General features: G+C 38.4%; 1 protein-coding gene across 2 annotated transcripts in view; it reads left to right on the plus strand.

The window, feature by feature from the left end:
* LONRF1 (LON peptidase N-terminal domain and ring finger 1) overlaps nt 1-20,519 on the plus strand; it is a 37,906-nt gene extending 17,387 nt beyond the window's left edge. The window contains exons 4-12 of one of the 2 annotated variants that reach the window (XM_042983100.1): nt 5,417-5,566; nt 6,058-6,298; nt 6,395-6,491; nt 8,351-8,465; nt 11,396-11,517; nt 13,749-13,907; nt 14,018-14,180; nt 16,771-16,923; nt 19,212-20,519. In XM_042983100.1, the coding sequence (XP_042839034.1) occupies nt 5,417-5,566; nt 6,058-6,298; nt 6,395-6,491; nt 8,351-8,465; nt 11,396-11,517; nt 13,749-13,907; nt 14,018-14,180; nt 16,771-16,923; nt 19,212-19,370 (1,359 nt within the window). In that variant the 3' untranslated portion in view covers nt 19,371-20,519. The remainder of the gene's footprint in view (nt 1-5,416; nt 5,567-6,057; nt 6,299-6,394; nt 6,492-8,350; nt 8,466-11,395; nt 11,518-13,748; nt 13,908-14,017; nt 14,181-16,770; nt 16,924-19,211) is intronic. The other variant, XM_042983101.1, reaches the window with a different exon arrangement.
* The last annotated feature ends 258 nt before the right edge of the window (nt 20,520-20,777 follow it).

Here is a 20,777-nt window from a genome sequence, read left to right on the forward strand (position 1 = left end):
GTATATTTCCTCTAAACCTACTTTTTTGAGGGTTTTTCATCATGAATGGATATTATACCTTGTCAATTGTTTTTACTGCTTCTATTGAAATGATTCTGTGGCTTTTATCCTTTCTCTTATTGATGTGATGTATCACGTTGATTGATTTGTGAATATTGAACCACCCTTGTATCCCAGGAATAAATCCCACATGATTGTGATGAATGATTTTTTTTAATGTGCTATTGGATTCTGTTTGCTAATATTTTATTGAGGATTTGTGCATCTGTATTCATCAGAGATATTTGCCTATAGTTTTCTTTTTTTGTATTGTCTTCATCTGGTTTTGGTATCAGAATAATGTTGGCCTCATAGAATGAATTTGGAATCTTTCCTTCCTTTTGATTTTTTGGAATAGTTTGAGAATAGACGTTAACTCTTATTTAAATATTTGGTTAGAATTCCACTATGTAGCCATCTGCTCCTGGACTTTTGTTTGTTGGGACGTTTTTGTTTACTAATTCAATTTTTTAAACAACCTTATACAATGTTTTATTTATTTTTAAAAGTTTGTTTATTTTCAGAGAACGTGCACAAGTAGGGGAGAGGCAGAGAGAGAGAGAGGGAGAGAGAATTCCAAGCAGGCTCTGCACTGATAGATGTGGGGCTCTAACTCAGGAACCATGAGATCATGACCTGAACCAAAATCAGGAGTTGGACACTTAACTAACTGAGCCCCCCAGGCACTCCTACTGATTTAATTTCATTGCCAGGAATTGGGCTGTCCAAATTTTCTATTTCTTTCTAAGTCAAGAGCCCTCTCTCTTTTTTTTTTTTTTTTTTTTTTTTTTTTTTGGTTAGTCTAGCTAAACATTTGTCCATCTTATTTATTTGTTCAAAGATCCAGCTCTTAATTTTTTGACCTTCCCTCTTTTTGTCTCTATTTCATTTATTCCTGCTATGATCTTTATTATTTCCTTTCTTCTATGACTTTGGGCTTTGTTCCTCTTTTTTAGCTTCTTTAGATATAAAATTAGATTGCTTATTTGAGATTTTTCTTGTTTCTTGAGGTATACTTCTTAGAACATCTTTTCCTGCATCCCAAAGATTTCAGTACGTTGTATTTCTATTTTCATTTGTCTCTAGCTGTTTTTTTTTTTTATTTGATTTCTTTGATGAGTAATTTGTTGTTTAGTAGCATGATGTTTAATCTCCACATTTTGGGTTGTTTTTATTCAGTTTTATTTCCCCCTTGTAATGGCTACTTTAATACCATTGTGGTTCTAGAAGATGCTTGATAGGATTTCAGTATTCTTGAATTTGAGACTTATTTCAACATGATCTGTTCTGCAGAATGTTTCATGTGCTCTTGAGAAGAATGTGTATTCTGCTGCTTTGGGATGCAACGTTCTGTATATACCTGTTAAGTCCATCTGGTCTAATGTGTCATTTTGAGACCAATCGTTCCTTATTAGTTTTCTATCAGGATGATCTATCCATTGATGTAAATGGGGTGTTAAAGTCCCTCATTATTATTGCTGTCAGTTTCTCCCTTTAGGTTCATTTTATTTGCTGCATATTTTGGTATTCCTGTGTTGCATGTACATATGCTTATAAATGTTTCCTTGTTGAATCTTGTTTATTATTATGTGCTGCCCTTCTTTTAAAGTCTTCGTTTTAAAGTCTCTTGTCTGCTATGAGTACAGCGTGTAACTTTCTTTTCATTTCCATGTGCCTGGAACGTCTATCCTTTCACTTTCACAATGTGTGTATCCTGAAGTAAGTGTCTCGTAGGCAGCATGTAGATGGATCTGGGTTTTTTATCTGTTTAGCCACCCTTTGTCTTTAGATTAGAAAGTATAGTCTGTTTTCACTTAAATATTGATAGTTATGTGCCTGTTGCCATTTTGTTAATTATTGTTTGCCTGTTTTCATCATTCCTCTCTCTTCTCCTTTTTCTCTCCTCGTAGTTTGATGATTTCCTTTAGTGTATGCTTCGATTCTTTTCTCATTTTCTTTTGCATATTTACTGTCAGTTTTTGTGTGGTCACTGTAAGGCTCACACATAACTTACTTTGTAATGGTCTGTTTTGAGTTGATGGCAACTTAAGTTTGAACACATTCCAAAACTACATTTTTCTCCCCCTTTACCTTTTATATTTTTGATGTCACCTTATACATCTCTTTATTTTAGACATCTCTTAACCAATTATTGTAATTTCAGTTAATTTTACTATTTGTCTTTTAACCTTCATATTTGCTTTATTTATAAGTGATTGCTCTACTCACCTTTACTGTATATTTATGTTTCCCCCTGAGATTTTTCCTTTGATATGTTTTCTTGTTAATATTAGTGACACTTCTCTTCAGTTTAGAGAAGTCCCTTTAACATGTCTTGTAGGGCCAGTTTAGTGGTGATGAATTCCATTAGCTTTTGCTTGTCTGGAACACTCTTAATCTTTTTTTTTTTTTTTTCCTAATTCTGAATGATAATCTTTCTGGGTAGAGAACTCTTGGTGGACGTTTTTTCCTTTCAGCATTTTGAATATGTCATGCCATTTTCCTTCTGGCCTGCAAAGGTTCTGGTAATAAATCTGCTAATGGCCATATGGGGTTTCCCTTTTGTGTAATAAGTTTTTTCTTTTGCTGCTCTTAGGATTCTCTCTTTAAACTGTCCCGTTTGAGCTATAATGTGTCTTGGTTTGGATCTCTTTAGGTTCATCTGATTTGCAACTCTGTGCTTCCTGAATCTGGAAATTCTGTTTTCTTCCCCAGGTTAGAGAAGTTTTCAGCCATTACTTCTTCAAATAAGTTTTCCTACTCTTTCTTTTCTCACTTTGGGACTCCTATTAGGAATTTTTGTTGACTTGCTTTTTTCATTTAATTTCCAGTCTAAGTTTTGCTTGTTTTCCATGGTTGCCCGTAGTATTGCCCCGGTTCGTTCTTCCTTAATTTTTTCAGTAATCCATCCATCACTTTCCAGAGTTTGTTTTGTGGTGTGTTAGTTGGTGTTAAGAAAAAAGGGAGGAGGTTCGCTGACTAAATGACTTTGGGAAACATTGGGTTAAACCAGGTTAAACAGGTTTGTTCAGAAATTCTCACAGTTTTTGCTGTACTAATATGACGGTAGCATTCAACTTTTGTCAAACTTATTTAGAGTATCTGGAAAGACTAGAGTCTTTGGAAAGTGTTTTTGGAAAATCTACCCTGATACAATTGCAGTGCCCAATCACGATGTTCTCCTCAATATCTTTAAAACATGCCGTGTTATTTATCACCTCTATAGTGTTTTTTACATTGTGGCTTTAGGGGCATGGTAAGTATAAAGATTCCTGGACTTCACCACAGACCTTTGGAATTAGAATCTCTGGAATTCCGGCATAGTTTTACAAACACCTAGGAAAATTCTTGTGCACTTTGAAGTATGAGAATGTTGAAAATTTTCTCAGGTCCCGGATCCCTCATACATACAGCTAACCTCTGCATATCTTCTCTGAGGCTTGCTTGCATATACCTTCCAGCCCATCGATTTAACAAAAAATCGTTTACTCTCATGTGTTTTCCAACTGTTTTATATTTGTTAGTGGTATCTCCCTGGGGACACTGCAGACCTTTTTAAGGGCTTATAATTTTGCATCTTCTATGCTACTAGATATCCTTATATTTCTGTAAACGTTTGTTGTTTAATAAGGTCAGGTAAATGCAAAACAAGTGATACTTTGAAATACTTGGTTTTCTCGCAGTACGCTTTTTGTAAATTGTGGTTTGATTTACATATAATAAACTGCATGGATTTTACAGTCTGGTGAGTTTTGAGAAATTAAACATCCATGTAACAGCACGATATAGACTATTGTCACCATGCTGGAAAGTCCAGTCATCCCCTTTTCAGCAAATCGCCTCTATCCCTGCTCCCAGAGACAACTACTGTTTAGATCTTTATTACCACAGAGTAGTTTTGCCTATTTTAGAACTTCATACAAGTGAAACCACACAGTGTGTGCTCTTTTGTGGCTGGCTTTTTTTGCAGAACATCATAGTTTTGGGATCTATCCAGCAATTTTTTCTTGTTCACTAAGTATTCCATCGTAGGAACATACCACAATCTGTGGTATTCACAGTTAATAGTGATTTTCATTTGGATTGTTACCAGCTGCTGCTATGAATTAACATTCTTGAACAAGTCGTTTTGTGAACATAAGTTTTTATATCTCTTTGGTAAATACTTAGTGGAGTTGCTGGGTTCTAGAGTAGTTGAGTGTTTAATGCATTTTTTTAAGCCAGGAGAAAAGTAAAAACATACAAATTTTAAAGGGAATATTGTTTGTTCATTAAAGGGGATATTGCCTGAGCTCCTACCAGATAAGCACTTTTATGTACATTGAATATATCTCCTATTTATTTACCTCATAGCAATGATTCAGGAGTAATCTGATTTTTGAGTTTGAGAGGTAATGCAACTGAAAAACTAAAACATCCACGTTTAGACTTTAAGAAATGCTCTGCTGTTCATTTAATATAGTTTATTCGACAATAACAATCATTTGGGTCCTACTCATTTCCTTCTAGCCAGGTTCTTCCCTCGCTTAACCTACCATGGTTTTGTTTAAGATGTATTCCCGATAGCAGCACCCAGAAATTCTGATGGGACAGCTGCCTCCCAGGTTAACTCACAGCTGTTAAGGGACAGCTGCCATATGGTGCTCCCAACCAAGAGAGCTGGGCAATGGTGGCTACCCGTGTAGGTTACTCAGTGAGAAGCTAAATTCAGGGTAAATAAGTGGAATTTTAAGAGTTTTGTAATTAGAATTACAAGTTCTTTAATTCACTTAAACACTCTAAGTCCAGTCTTAAAGTATACTTTGGGGTGAACTGTGAACTTGCTAGGCTGGGACTCACTAATGTTGAGAGGTAAATATTTTCTACTTCTCTTGAGATCTCTTCTTTTTACAGGGCACCTGGGTGGCTCAGTCGGTTAAGTGTCTGACTCTTGGTTTCAGCTCAGGTCACGATCTCATGGTTCATGAGTTCAAGCTTGTGCTGGGCTCTGCTCTGACAGCGCGGAGGCTGCTTGGGATTCTCTCTCTCCCTCTGTCTGCCCCTCCCATAGTCCTTCTCTCTCTCTCATTCAAAAATCTCTTTATAATCCTCCATTAAAAAGTCAGTTTTAATATTGGGTAACTTCTAGGCTGGTAGTCTAGCCACTCCAATGCTTTTCTTTTGAATTATTTCTTTGACGTGATCTGACCCCATTCAGGCACACCTTGGCTTTACAAGCCTTTTGAATGGTTTGGCATTTCTGTTTATTGCTTAATCTCTTCCTCCTCTGCTCATTAAAAACAATGTCTGCTGTGAATTTTCTAAAATTTCTTAGATAGCTTTATATTAAATTATCCCTAATCATACATTTTCCATTACCTTTACATTTCTCTTACAGATTTTATGTGATTTATTGTCACCTGAAAACTTAAAAGAAGGCCTGAAGGACTCTTCCTGGAGTTCATTGCCATGTATTAAAAATAAACCTTTTGGTTTTCCTGTAGTAATGGAAGAGTCTCACTCTGCCACAGAGCTTAGCCCAGAGCAGGTAAGGGGTGAGAAAAGATTTTCATGGGTTGAGTGCATCTGTTTTTTTACAGGTTAAGATTTTCACTTTCTGGGTTTCAAGAAATAGAATCTATTAAGCATGATCTGAATTAGATTTTTTTGTCTGTAGCCTTTTATTTTACACTAAACTTTTATGTAAAATATGTGTTCATTAACCACAATTTTAGGTCACCTGAATATCAGAAAACTTTAGTCTCATGGGAAATGTAGAACATGGTATTTATTTTAGTTTCTTCAGGGTTGTAACAACTATATTAGCATAACTGCATCGACCTCATTATAACATGTCAGCTTGATGTCTAAGGCTATATTATAATTACTAGTAAAATGATTTATCAGGGTTTTAGAATTAAAAGTTGGTGCTTTTAAATGAATGGTAAAAAGAACATTCTGAGACAGTGGAATTTCATTTCAGTTTGGTTCGTGGTGAGAGCCGCAATACAGTTACCCTTGTTTATTGTACTTTTGTAGAACGAAGAAATACCAGAGGTCACTTCAGAGCTTATCAAAGGAAGCTTAAACCGTACATGGTCAGCACAGGCTATAAATTCAACAGAAATGCCTGCCAGAGAGGACTGTTTAAAAAGAGTGTCCTCGGAACCTCTACTCTCTGTTCAAGAAAAAGGTGCTCTGCTGAAAAGAAAGTTGTCTCTTTTAGACCAGGATGTGATTGTAGATGAAGACGGAAGAAATAAGCTTAAAAAACAAGGAGGTAAAAATGTCACTACACTCATTTAGAACACATCTATTTATTTAGAATGGTCTTTAAACTTTTTCCTAAAGATGATAACCCTCTTTGTTTTAATAGAAACTCGCAATGAAGTCTGTACATTTTCATTAACTTACGGTGACATCCCAGAAGAATTAATAGATGTTGCAGATTTTGAGTGTTCTCTCTGCATGAGGTAAGTGTATAAAATTTTATAAAGATGCATATTTTATATTACCAAATAAAATACAAAGTACATAAAGGTAATCTACTCTAAAGTGACAGAATACTGGACTAAAAATCAAAAGATATGAATTTTAGTTCTCGGCTTACCTTTCACAACTTGGGCAGGTAATCTCTGAACATTATTTGGATTTTCGTTACTTACACAGTGGGGTATTTCCATAGCCTATATTGCAGGCGTTGTAAGAATCTAATGACTTACATATTGTAAAGGACTATAAAAGTTATACATATTATTGAAACTTAGACACATACATGGTTTTAGATTTGGGTAAAAATGCTAACGTGTTGTATATATATGATTCTGTCTTGTTTTAACTATAAAGTCCTCTTTAAGTAAAGTTGGATAAAGGTTTCCGTAGTGTGGGAATGCAAGCTGGCGCAGCCACTCTGGTAAACAGTTATGGAGGTTCCTCAAAAAACTAAAAATAGAACCACCCTACCACCCAGCAATTGCACTACTAGGCATTTATCCAGGGGATACAGGTGTGCTGTTTCGAAGGGACACACGCACCCCCATGTTTATAGCAGCACTATCAGCAATAAGCAAAGTATGGAAAGAGCCCAAATGTCCATCGATGGATGAATGGATAAAGAAGATGTGGTGTATATATATATATACATACAATGGAGTATCACTCGACAATCAAAAAGAATGAAATCTTGCCATTTGCAACTACTTGGATGGAGCTGGAGGGTATTATGCTGAGTGAAATTAGTCAGAAAGACAAAAGTCATCTGACTTCACTCACATGAGGACTTTAAGAGACCAAAGAGATGAACATAAGGGAAGGGAAACAAAAAGAATATAAAAACAGGGAAGGGGACAAAACAGAAGAGACTCCTAAATATGGAGAACAAACTGAGGGTTACTGGAGGGGTTGTGGGAGGGGGGATGGGCTAAATGGATAAGGGGCACTAAGGAATCTACTCCTGAAATCATTGCTGCACTAGATGCTAACTAATTTGGATGTAAATTTAAAACAAATTAAAAAAATAAAAATAAAAGATTTCCATTGTGTAGAATGCTTGTAATTCTAGAAGACTAATAGTTTTGAAAGATATGTTCCATTTACTTGAGTTGTGGTGGAGTCAGAGGAACAGTACCCGGAGACCTGGTGGATGGCCACATCAGGCTGGTAAGAACTAGCTGTGTTCTGAGCAGGTCCCTTATCTCTGAGCCTAGACTGCTTCATCCATCTGTGAGGTGAGGGCATTAGGCCAGATGATTTCTCAAGTGCCTTTTTATCTAGGAAATTCCGAAGTATCATGTTTCAGGAAATAATTATCATGTAAGTAAAATTAGTATTTCTATATTGTTCATTAATTCTGGTATTAAGCCTAATATTTCTTTACGAATTAACTGTAAAGTTTATTGGGTTATTCTTTTTCATGGATTTTATATTGTAAGGCTTTTATAGGCTTATTAAGAAATAATCTAGTCAACAACTAATAATTATATATTTCATATTGTTTATTTTACACACCAAGTCTCAGAGACTATGTGCATTTTACATTTATTGCACTTCTCAGTTTGGACCAGCTGGATTTCAGATGTTTAGTAGCTCCCATGTGGGCTGTTCCATTGGTCAGTATAGCTTTCACCCCTTGGCAGAGTAGTACCCCTGTTGATGGAGAACTTTTAAAAGGTTCAGGAGGGGATAATTGTATGTATCACTGCCCCTTCCTTCCTCTCCTGCCCACTAGACCCTCCTTCTTCCTCAAATAGAGATTAGTCTTATGGTTCCATTATTTCTTCACTTTTTCCCATGGATAGTTTAATGTGAAAACATGTATTTTGGTTGATTTCAGGTTGTTTTTTGAGCCAGTAACAACCCCTTGTGGACACTCCTTCTGTAAGAATTGCCTTGAGCGCTGTTTAGATCATACACCGTATTGTCCTCTCTGCAAAGAAAGCTTAAAAGAGGTAAACATTTGCATATTTATCTGTTTATTGATCTTAAGCTTGGCAATATTGATTTGTATTTAGCCCATAGAAATAGAGTGATTATCATGTTCAGAATAAATTACATTATATATGCTGACTGACCAAGAAGGAAAACATTACATTACCCAAAATGCTAGTGCTGGAGAAAGGTGAATTTGGAGAGCATAGGGGAAAGGAGGGCCATTCTGGAGGCCAAGCCCCATGTATTATTTTTTTTTAAACAAAGGGGGCTATGGTCAAGTACCTGGCCTAGACTTGGTTCAGTTTTAATGATGACAGACAGTATTGGGAAAACCCAACTGCCTTGCCTTCCACCCTCAATAATACCCTGGATTTCAGCCCTAGTCCTGCCTCCTTAACATATGGAACAACTAATAGAATTTTTTGCATTGATGGAAATTCTCCATAACTATGCTGTCCAACATGGTAGTCACACGTGGCAATTGAGCACTTGAAATGTGGCTAGTGTGGCTGAAGACCTGTATTTTAAATTTTCATTTTCATTTAAGTGGACACATGTGACTGGTGGCTACCACTTGGGCAGCACAGCTCTAGAAAGTGGTGTACTTACTGGAGGCACAACTTCCCACACCCCTTGTACAGTCAGTGAGCAATGCTATTAATAACCTGTGTTAGGGAAATAGCTGGATCTCAGGTACATATCTTTTGTAACCAATGGGAAGACAGCATTTTCCCAATCCTGCTTGGGTGTCCTTAGCCATAAGGTGAGGCCCCAGTGTTATAATTCTAGGTCCCAATTACAACCGTAGCATTGATCACGAGAATGATCCTATCTCTGGGGGGTGACAGCATTGCTTAAAAAATAGTCTTCCAAATATGAATAAAAAATTAATAAGCCATTTTGCATTTGAACGTAGTTAATTCCTATGCAGAAAAAACAACTCTGTACAGATATTATAATAGCATATGTGTATTAAATACATGGATAGGAGTCTTACATAACAAGCCAATATGTCAAACATAAAACCATATATAGAATTTTCACAAAGTCCAAAAACCTAAGACAAACTCGTTCTTAAAAAGTTTATTAATTACATTTCTGCCTATATACTTCATGTTTTCAGGTGAAGTACTCTAATCATGTTTTTTTTCTGTGTTTCCAGAGTTTTTAAATATTCTGTAGTATATAGTGTTTTTTTTTTTTCAAATTAACAATTAGATATGTGGCTTTAAATTTAGAGCTACCTCACCTTAAGAAATGTCTGGAGTTTGAAGGAAAACAAGCATTATTTAAAAATACAGCCAGCATACTGTTTGAAAATAACTTTATCCTGTGTCCTAAAGGTATCCTGTATAATAGGTAAAATCTAAGTATATATTTAAAAAAACAAATTGATACGCTCTGTCATTTTATGCTTTTGTCATTTTCTTTTGTTCTTCTTTCATCGGAATGTATTTAAGATTTTTTTATAGCAGAATAATCCATTGATTTAACATTTCCCTGTTGTTGGGTATGTAAGTTGTTTTGTTCTTTGTTTTATATACCATGATTTGCATCTTGACTATTTCCTTAGGATAAATTTCTGGAAGGTGAATGGCTGATCCAAAACCATGTATTTATAAGACTCTTAAAACCAAATGCTGGGTTACCTACATCCCCCCAGAAATATTGTACAATTTAGATTCCTATTCCCCCCAAATTAATACACGAGTATCATATATACTATTTAGCCCATTGGTTTTCAAAATGTGTTCCCCTGATGAGCAGCATCTGTATTACCTGAGAACTTGTTACAAATTCTCAGACCCCACCTCAGAGCCACGACATCACAAACTCTGGGGTGGGGCTCAGCCCTCTGCTTTTCAACAAGCCTGATTTCATGCTAAAGTTTGAAAACCACTCCTGGTACCCTTTCCCAACCTCTCCCCCTTCCTACTCCTCCATTCTTCCTTGGATAATGACAAACCCTTATTTTTGCTGCAACGGCAGATTAAAAGTATGTGGCTTCTCTTTATCTTCTGATTGTCTCCCAAGAGTCGTTCCTCACCAACTTTATTAGATGGGTTATTGTTCCAAAATTCTGTACCCACGTCCTGACCTGGTCCCAGCCTTATGCAGTTTTTTAACTTACCTACAGAAACATGTCTTTTTGTCCATGGAATACAGTGTGTGGTAACTGCCTTTTATGGGATAAAGGCAGTAAAATTGGGTTTCTCGGGCGACAGAAAAATTAAGGCAGACTTCATGAAAAAGGTAAAGTTGGAGCCAGACCTTGCAGGCTAGGCAGGCTTACAGGCTGGAAGGAGAGGGATGGCTTTTAGCAGTTGGAATAATGATGTGGAAATGCGAGTGGCGGTTTTCCGGAGTGTTAAGGGAGTGGTACAAATGTACCATTTTATATAGAGTTGGGGGGTGGATCGTGTAGGAAAAGCAACCTCTTGATAAGGGTCTGAGTGACAGTGGGTGACACGGGAAGGAAAATCATCAAGAAAAATGATCTGGAGACTCGGCCACCAAAACTGGGACAAAAAGAATAGTTTCACTTTTCCTAAATAAGGCAAGTGTATTATTTTCTTTATTCCTTAGCTTATTTTTTTGGTTCTCAGTTAAAATGCTAGTCTGAAGTACCCACGAGCTGTCAGATAGAAATTGGCCTTTGGTGTGGGAGAGGGCAGGGCCTCCTGCTGCCCAGAAAGGATTTGAGGTCGTAGCAGGACAAGGGTCTTCTGGACGGTGGTAGTCTCCACCGCAGCCACGTGTCTTCAGTGCTTTGGGGCAAAGCCTGCGCAGATTGACCTGTGTGGCATCATCACTTGTCACGTTCTTCCTCACAAATTAATTCAGAATCGACTGTATAAATATGTAATAAAGGCTTTACTATGAACTGTTTTTGCCTGTTTTCTGCTGTAGGAAAAGTACTGGAGTGTGAAATAACACTGTCTTTTAGTATCTAGCAGATAGGAGGTACTGTGTGACACAGCTGTTGGAAGAATTGATAGTGAAGTATCTGCCTGATGAGCTGTCTGAGAGAAAACAAATATATGATGAAGAAACTGCTGAGCTGTCACAGTAAGTTTCTTCTCATAAAGTTAATGTGATCAAGCCCCAGCCACCACTCTTTAAAACAGTAAGGAGAGACCTTCTCGCAGCCAGCTGGATCCTGTCTCGAGTTCAACCTAGTGTAGCCCCAGGCTATTTTCAACAAACACGGGTCAGGTTCCCCTCTCCTCAACAGACAGAAGTTTTTAAAAGTTTATTTGGTAACTTCCAGATGTTCCACTGGGGGTTGTTGACTCAAGCCCTTTGCACCGTAGTGGTAGTTTCGGTGGAGGAGGAATTTCCTACGGGACCTCAGGCAGTGGAGTTGGGAACAGAACCCTCAGGTACCAGGCAGGGTTAGCAGGAAGGTGGAGCGTAAACGGCCTGGACTGGCAGCTGCTTTAGCCAATGAGAGGTCGGGAAGTGGGTGGGACCTTGAGGCCTGAGGCTGAAATTGGTAGGAGTGGCGTAGGGGCCAAAGTGTTAATTAGTCAAGATTACCGGTAGCAGATTAAGTTAGTGTCGGGAGGTAATTGAGGGATAGAGTGGTACAGACCACTACTGAGAGCGAGCACGCACTGGCTAGTTGGGGCTGGGTAGGTTGGACCTGGTTTTGGTGCTCTGTATCCTTTCTTCCTTGTCCTTTTATGACGTTCTTTTCCCTTCCTGTCTTTCCCTCTTGCTCGAGTCACAGGAGTCTCTTTAAATTTCTTTCCTGCGTAATTTCTTAACTTGCTTTCTCTTTCACTGGACACACCAAAGAAACAGAACTGCACATTTTACATGCCGTGTTTATGTAATAGATTTTGGAAAATAATGGAAACAAAAAGTTATTTTTTTCTTACTTTCTAAGAAAAAATTGTGCTTGCAGACTTAGTATGTGTCCACCAAATGTCTTCACTGGGCCAGTGCCCTTTGATAGAAGAACGGTGTCCATTCTTCTAAGTTGGTACTGATTCGTCTTCCATGATACTGATATTTCATTGTGATTTTGATAGAAAATGTCCTGATAGGAGGATTATGAACTTTCTTGATCAACACTGCCAAAAGCTAGTTACAGGAAAGCCACAGATATGCTTTTGAAATCTTAAGTATAGTGACTGCAACCAGACTCCCGGCAGAAGAGTGGAATCGGCAAATGACAGATGAAGTCCTCACTTGAGGGGGGCTGAGTGTGATGCAGAGAAGCTTGAGGGAGTCTTTGTTACTTACTACCAGGGCTGTTTTTTTTTATGGGGTGCGCATCTTAAGTACTCATCCCCTGGTACTTCAGAGTTTTGCTGCTTAATATTTGTCAGCAGAAGAACTGAAAAAGACCAAATGGAATGCTTAGTCATGGTAGATTACACATTTTTTAAAAGAGGAGCTAATACTTGTATTCCTTGCACATAATTATGTCATTTTGAAGAAAAGCTAGAAGATCCTGTAAATAAGCAGGGGTGGCAAAGGTCATCTATAACCCACAAGGAATCACCATTGGCATTTCGGCACGTATCCTTCCAGATTTTAAGATGTATAAATACATTTTCAACAAAAGTGGGATCTTTTTTTCCAAGTCAACGTGTGTATGTGCACACACACACACACACACACGTATATCTTCATTTTATGGTTATGTCCGTTTATTTTACTAGTCCCCTCTTCTAAGTTTTGATTACTATACACAATGTTACAGTGAGCTTTCCTTTCAAGTACTTGTACAAGTTTTTCTAGGAGTTTAAAGGATATGAACTTTTTAAAGTGTCGGCCAGATTCTTCTTCAGTTTGGTTGTACTGTTTGAAACTGCCCTCAGCCCTGCCAGTTTTTCCCATGCCCATGCCAGAACTGGGCGGTACTGTTGTCCTCCTTCTTTCCTGCCAATCTGGCAGTGAAAAATATTCTATAATTTTAATTACCTAGAAAAAATGTTATGTTTTTGATCGTGAAATTGAAAATATTTTAATGCACTAGGAATTTTAATGATTTGCCTTTTGTGGACTGTGGGAGCCCATTTTTTTCTTATTATCTATAAGGAAGAGTATTTGATGGATAAAAGACTAACTGTTCTAAATATTTTAAACAGATTAATACAAAATACAAACAAAAGTTTGTATTAATACTAACTGTACTCTTGATTCATAAAGATACTTAGCTCTGTATGACAACCTGGTATCTTAAATTCAGATTTAGTTTTATAAATAGATGCTGATGAGGGTTGCAAGCTTCAGTCATTTTTGTGGTACGTTCTGATGGATGATAATGAGACTTTTTTCCTCTTCAGCTTGACCAAGAATGTTCCAATATTTGTTTGCACTATGGCCTACCCTACTGTGCCTTGCCCTCTTCATGTATTTGAGCCAAGATACAGACTGATGATTCGAAGAAGTATACAAACTGGAACTAAACAGTTTGGGATGTGTGTTAGTGATACCCAGAATAGGTATGTTTTTGTACAGAAATATTTTTGTTTACATTGGAACTTGCTTTGAATATTGAGAATTTGCATGCTTGTTACTTGAACTTTGATATTAATCCGAAGTTTTCTTTTAGTTTTGCAGATTATGGGTGTATGCTACAAATTCGGAATGTACATTTCTTACCTGACGGGAGGTCTGTGGTTGACACAGTTGGAGGAAAGCGGTTTAGGGTCTTAAAGAGAGGAATGAAAGATGGATATTGTACTGCAGACATTGAATATCTGGAAGATGTTAAGGTATTAAATGCTTCTTGAGCACACCTCGGGGTACTCTGTCCTTGGCATTGCACAGGCTGATAGTCTAGGCGCGTACAACAGTTCTTTGTCCCAGGGACTCTGGTCGATACTTACACAAGTTAGCTCCCAGTTAGCTTTTGCTTATCTTGCTCTTACTCACGGTGTGTCAACTTGGAAGAGTCCAGAGCACGGATCCTCTTCATTTCTGCAGGCTCCCCAACCAACGTGGTGCCTAGAGTGTACGTGGGCATGGTGGGCACTTAGCACCAGCGATGGATTGAATTGAACTTAGAACCCATCTAGGTTATGAAAGCTGCTAATCCCTGCCCTTTTTAATCGAATTTATTAGTAGGCAGACACATTAAAGCCTTTAAAAACTGGTCTGTATGTATCTGACATAGCCTTAATGACAACATGGACACGGTGAGAGGACAGGTGTTCAAACTCTAGGGCATCACAGAGAAAGTACTGTCACCAGCCTTACTGGTGAGATCTTTCCTGCGGTGCGTTATTGTGATAACCTTCTTGCAAAGGGTTAATGTGGGCCTTTTGATGATTCCAGTAATTCACCATCTGCAGTTAGTTTAGGTACCAAAAAAATGATTTGTGATGCTATGATTATCAGATGAAAGGCAGTTTCTTTTGGAAGGGCATTATAAAACCATTGATCATATGCTCTCCCTGTTCATTGATTTGGGCCCTTCATTTTAATCGTTTATTGAACGCTGGCATTACAAACATTAGCTCTTTGAATTTTCGGAACTCTGAGATCCTTAGATGAGGAAAGTCAGATCCAAAAGTGGTAATAAATATGCCTAAGATCCTCTAGGTAGAGTCATAGAAATGATTTAAAGCTAGCTCTCTGGCCCCAAGTGCTGTGCTTCAGCATTATGCCATATTGCCTCTCTGATCGACTTGATTGGGCTGATATTTCCTGTCCTGTCTTATGATTAAGATGCTATGGGGAGACTTCTTTTTTTGTGCAGTAGGCCAAAAGTGTTGTGGAAGTTTGATAGTTTCTGTGCCTTAGGCATGCTTAGTTAATGGAGTCATTTGCTAAAGGCAATATTCTTTGTAAGTTTACATCTTCACATTTGGATTTGATGACACAATCCCTTGAGTATATATGGCCAACCATATGCCTAGATAGAAATATAGGACAATAGAATAGCATCTTGAAAGCATTATGAGTTTGGTGTTTAGAAACTGTTTGCTGTCTTTGCAGTCTTAGGAATGTCTAATAATTTTTCCTCATCTTAATGTCTCATCTTTGTAATGATTTCTTGTCCCTTCCTTCTGGAAAAGCTTCTCAAATTTACTTTATAAGCAGTCTTTTTTTCCCTTAAAGTTCTGCCTGCTTTTTAGCCAGCTCCTTTTACCACGTCAGACACTTGTCATTTGTGTCGTTCCTTGTTTTCTACAGCCCATGGTTTGTTTCCTTGAATTTTGTAAGGGTGCCACGTAGAGGTTTTCTTTAATAGTTTTAACAAGTCACAAGTTTATTTCCAGCTCATGTCAAGACCAACGTGTGTTAGCAGGGGACTGAATCTTGTATAGTCATTGCAAGAGCAGAAGTCTTCAACTGGCTCCTCTACCTTTTCATTAACCCAACTTACCAGTTTAATCATAGCTAAGTATATAGCCCAGTGGTATTAAGCACATTCACAGTATTGTGCAAAAGGCAGGTGCTTTTTAGTTTTTTCATTTCACATCTTTCAGAAATAAAAAGTATGTGTTCAGAGTCCCTTTTATAGTGAGTCATTCTTGAAGTATGAAAGGCTGAGTCAGGCCTGGTATTTGTTCAGATGAGTTAATGTATGTGAACTAGAGCCCTCCCCGGCACATAGCGAGTGGGCTAGAAGAGCGTGCTACAGAAATCAATAGAAGATGGAGGAGTTAATGCTCTATTTCATCTCCTGTGTCCTGTGAGACTACTTCTTCTGGATCTGAGGCTGCAAAGCTGATGCATTTAATTTTATGTTTGCAGTTTGGTGATCTGAAGGGTGCAAGGAGGAATGATGGAGGTAGCCACAGCCTTGCCTTTATAGAACTTCCTCCTTGCATAATTTCTTCTCTTGTCTTTTGATATACTGGTTTTCTATGCTAAGATTCTTGTTGTGTTTTGACTCAGTTCCCTGGTAAAAGTGTACTTATGCTTATTGTCCCTCCTGTTACCTGCTTTCTGCCGTGTTCTCTCTGCCTGAAACCTCTCCCAATCTTCCCTCTTATTGTAGTGACGACATTCCTTTCTTGTCCCACTGCTTTCAAAAACCATCAATGCAGAGAGACAAAAAGGAATTCCCAACTCACTGTCAGTTGTACCCCTCCCAGCTGGAGGCCGGCAGTAGGGTTCCGCAGTATTGCATTGCTTCGGTGACGAGGCCAGGTGGCGGTCACACCTTGTGGCGTCTCTTTAGTCTGGCCATTGCGCTTTGTGAGGCAGAAGCACAGGATATGTATTGCGTAAGAATACTCTGATCCAGCACTGAAATTGGGATTGCCTCTTTTTACATTTTTATTTTTGCATTTCTGTTGGGTTAGTGATCTGGACCAGGGGGACTAGATGCAAGTCTTACTGTTTTGTTTCTAGGTTGAGAATGACGAGGAGATCGAGAATCTCAGACAGCTTCATGACTTGGTATACTCACAAGCCTGCAGCTGGTTTCAGAATTTAAGAGACAGATTTCGAAGCCAAATTCTTCAGCACTTTGGCTCAATGCCCGGGAGGGAGGAAAACCTTCAGGTATGATGGCTTTGATGTTGTTTCCAAAAGTCTCACTTTTTTTTTAGCAATGGGTTTTTAAGTTTTTTTGTTTTCCTTTTTGCACAGCCTTTCCGTTGTCCCCACTGTCTTTGCAGTGCTGTCCGCTGCTATCTGTAGGGGAAGGGGATGGACAGAGCTGGCAGCTGAGGGGTCCGTAGCTGTGACTGCACAGAAGGAGAAAGCCCTTCACTGAGGATTTGCTCAAAGGCGGGATAAGGAAATTAACAATGGGACATTACAGTAAATTATTGGGAGATCTTTTTTTCACCTCTCCTTTTCTCTCCAGCTTTTTCCCTTGTGTCTCTTCATGTTTAATGCTTCACTCCTCATGAAATTATTGTTCTGATGGTCTTGTTCAAGTGCTTAGGGGTGACGCTTAACTTTCTGTGCAAGCAGATCGGTGTGGTAGGCTCTGTAAGACGCACAGAAAGACGACTCTGGAAAATCTGATAGACTGATCAAAGCGCTTTTAGACAAGCATTTTGAATTGAATAAAATGGTTATGGTCAGAAGGTAGATTACATAATGGAATGGCTATAAATATACGGAGATGGAGAGAAAACAGCCCACTGTGATGGACACTGCCTCTCATTCTGGTTTTCAAAGGTTGGCCTCAGTCTGTCTGAATCCCAATTGAGTCCTTCACCTGAACTTGAAATTATAACATCAGATCATCTCTAAACTGAGCACTCATTCGGTGTCATACATATTGTCAGTTGCTCATGTGTGTTTTATTCTGGCTTCCTAAATCTGATTACACTTGATAGAAATAGCCTTTGCTAAGCATAAAATTGAGTAAGTACGTCTTAAATGTAAAAACTTTCACCACTCTTGCCTTTTATGATTCAGCCCTCTACCACTGCTTTGTTGGTAGTATTGTGAGTCAGGACTTGGTCAGTGAAACAAAAGCAGCCACTCTTGCATAATCCAGGCACGGAGGGTGTGCTGTGGGATGGAGGGCTGACGCAGCTGTCTGCAGAGCTGGAGGAGTGAAGATGAGGGTCATCACGGAAGGAGGATGGGGTACCTGACGCAGGGGAGCACTGTGCTTTTCAAGAACTTGCAGGGAAACTTTTGTATTTCTTAGGAGTACGAGGGAGGTGCCCACCGGTATCTCAGTCTGGAGCAGTGTAGCAGGTGGTTAAGAATTCTCTGGAAGGCTCCTGCAAATCTGCCGACACTTGGCAACAGTCTCCAGCGAACAATGGCTTCTTCTCTTCCAGCTTCCACATTTCACGGGATTATGCCTCTCCTAGGCCAAGTCTAACCCAGAACCATGTGAGGGAGAGGATTCTGGGAAATGTTTCTGACCTCTCTGAAATGCAAGAAGGATGGCATAGTGATGCTGAGTGGACAACAGATAGTACACAACTACAGAAATCTAGTGTGGTTCTAGAGGGAGCTTACTGAGATCAGGAGCTCCTTCTGTCATTCTGAAACTTCAGGTTTCAGGTTCAATAAAAAGCAATTCGGTGTGCAACAGAGATGGCTTAAAAATTCTTTTGTATAAATTCCAAGTTCTTTCAATGGCCACTAGTCAGCCTTTGCAACATCAGAAGGACTTCTTTACTGGAAATGTTTATTTTTCAAACAAAACTAGAGGCTGAGACCTTTTCTTATGTCTTGCCTAGGATCTTATGTCTTGCCATGGTTCCTTGGAGACATTTTTAAATATTAATTAACTTAATGCTTTAAATATGTGTTTTCAGAAAGTAGTTCTGAATTAGGGCAGTTTTGCCCCCCTGGCATATTTGGCAGTGTCTTGTTCTTTGACAGTTGGGAGATGCATCATTTCCTATGCTTTTAGCAAGTCTTTTCTAACTTTTTTTCCCTTGCTGCTTCAATTTATTTGTGGCTCTATCAGTGTTTCACTCCTCATGAAATTGAAGATACTTTGCACTGTCACAACTGGGAGGTGCCATTGGCATCTTATTGGATAGAGGTCAGAGATACTGCTCAACATGCTTCAGGAGCACAGGACAGTTCCCGCATCGAAGAATTATCCAGCCCCAAATGTGAGCAGCCTGAAGTCGAGAAACCCAGCATTCAGGCAGTGCAGGGGACAGAGTGTTAGTCATGGAAGTCAGGTCTGGATTTCAGTCTTGGACAATTCACATTTCTGGTCTTTAGTTTCCCCATTTTATAGGGACATAATAGCCTTCCTTCCATGATCGCTAAGAGTTTGAGATAGGATCGGATATATGAGCACTGTTTTTGTTACATCGATGTATATTGTATTAATACTGTAAACTGTTGTTTATTTTTAGGCGACCCCTAATGGGCCCGCGTGGTGTTGGTGGCTTCTTGCAGTTCTTCCCGTAGATCCCCGATACCAGCTATCGGTTTTGTCAATGAAGTCTTTGAAAGAACGGTTGACAAAGATACAGCATATACTGACCTATTTTTCTAGAGACCAATCTAAGTAACTAACTGCTTGGATCTTCCTTTAAAGTTACCCTAATCTGGCTGCGTTGACAGCCAGATTGTCTGCTGCCTTTTGCACATCCAGTGCTGGTTTGAGAAATGTAACGAAACTTTTTTTTCCTTCAACCTCCTGAATCATGTGGTTCTGCAAATGATTACCTTCAACTAGGACTTAGACCACTAAGAACTTGCACAGAAAAACACGCACTGAATGTGTGTTAAACCTCTACATTGTGATGAAGTTGCACTATGTACCATATTCTAAAACGAAATGAGAACTGTGTGTATGTGGGGTGTGTGTGTGTGCGCGCGCGTGTGCATTTTCTCTGGCTTTAAAATTTTAAAAGAAAAAAAAAAGCCATAGAGAGCAGAACTTGCTGAGGGTTTTTACTGCCCAAGTTTACAACAATAGCGATACAAGTTTTTGCAAGTTGAATTTGCCTCAGATTTATCTGTCCTAATGCTTATATTTGCACAAGTATGTAAACTATGGTATTGAGTATCACTCTTTGTTGGAAATCCTGCTCTTGCTGAACTGTCTTGACCATTGACTATGACACAGTTTCTTATTTATGTAAATACTTGCATCCTAGTGGCCAACAGGCTTTGGATGCAGAACCTAGAGCCAGTTTTCAGGAACAATTGCAAACCTGCCATGGTACTGTGCATCTATTCATAAAACACTTAAAACTGTGAAAATATGGTTTACATTTAATTGTACATAAAGGTAAATGGAGAACTCAATTCAGTACCAGTTAGTTTGTGCATTTTAGGGGGCTTTTCACATCAACTGCCCATCAATATAATTTATAGTTTGACATGATGTGTTTAAAAAAAAATATATTACATAGTATAAACCCATTAAGGATCTGGGGGAAGAGAAGAAGCTTAATGTAGAAGTAAGCTTTTAAAGTATGTTTTATTTTTTAATTCTAGTCTTGGTGCAGATGTTAGTTATGCCTTATTCATATCACAATTAGATCACCATGCTGTGACATGGTTTATATTCATGCTGCCCTAGATACTTTTGTAATTATTTGTTGCAAACTTGTGACTGTCCCGATTAACTTTCTTTTATGTAAGTACTTTGTAAAAGTTTCTTAAACTTTTGCTTTTGCTTATTTAATTTTGAATAAAAGCTAAATTCATAATAATTTTTTTCTTAAATTTTAGGTCAGTATGAAAGATGAGTTTTGCTTACTGTTTACTTTTTTTTCTTGGCAGTATCTTAAGGAGACTTCAGGCCCTAGAACAATCCTTTAAAGTACTATTGTTCAACATTTAGAAAAAAGCCATGTCCCTTTAGGATAAAGATGACATTTTTCATGTTACCCTTATTTGACAGCATTAAACAGAACTGACCATTTCAGGCCCCCATTTCCCAGCTAGGATTTTCCAGATATAAAGAA

Source organism: Panthera tigris, chromosome B1, assembly GCF_018350195.1.
Source record: "Panthera tigris isolate Pti1 chromosome B1, P.tigris_Pti1_mat1.1, whole genome shotgun sequence".
Classification (NCBI taxonomy): Eukaryota; Metazoa; Chordata; class Mammalia; order Carnivora; family Felidae; genus Panthera; species Panthera tigris.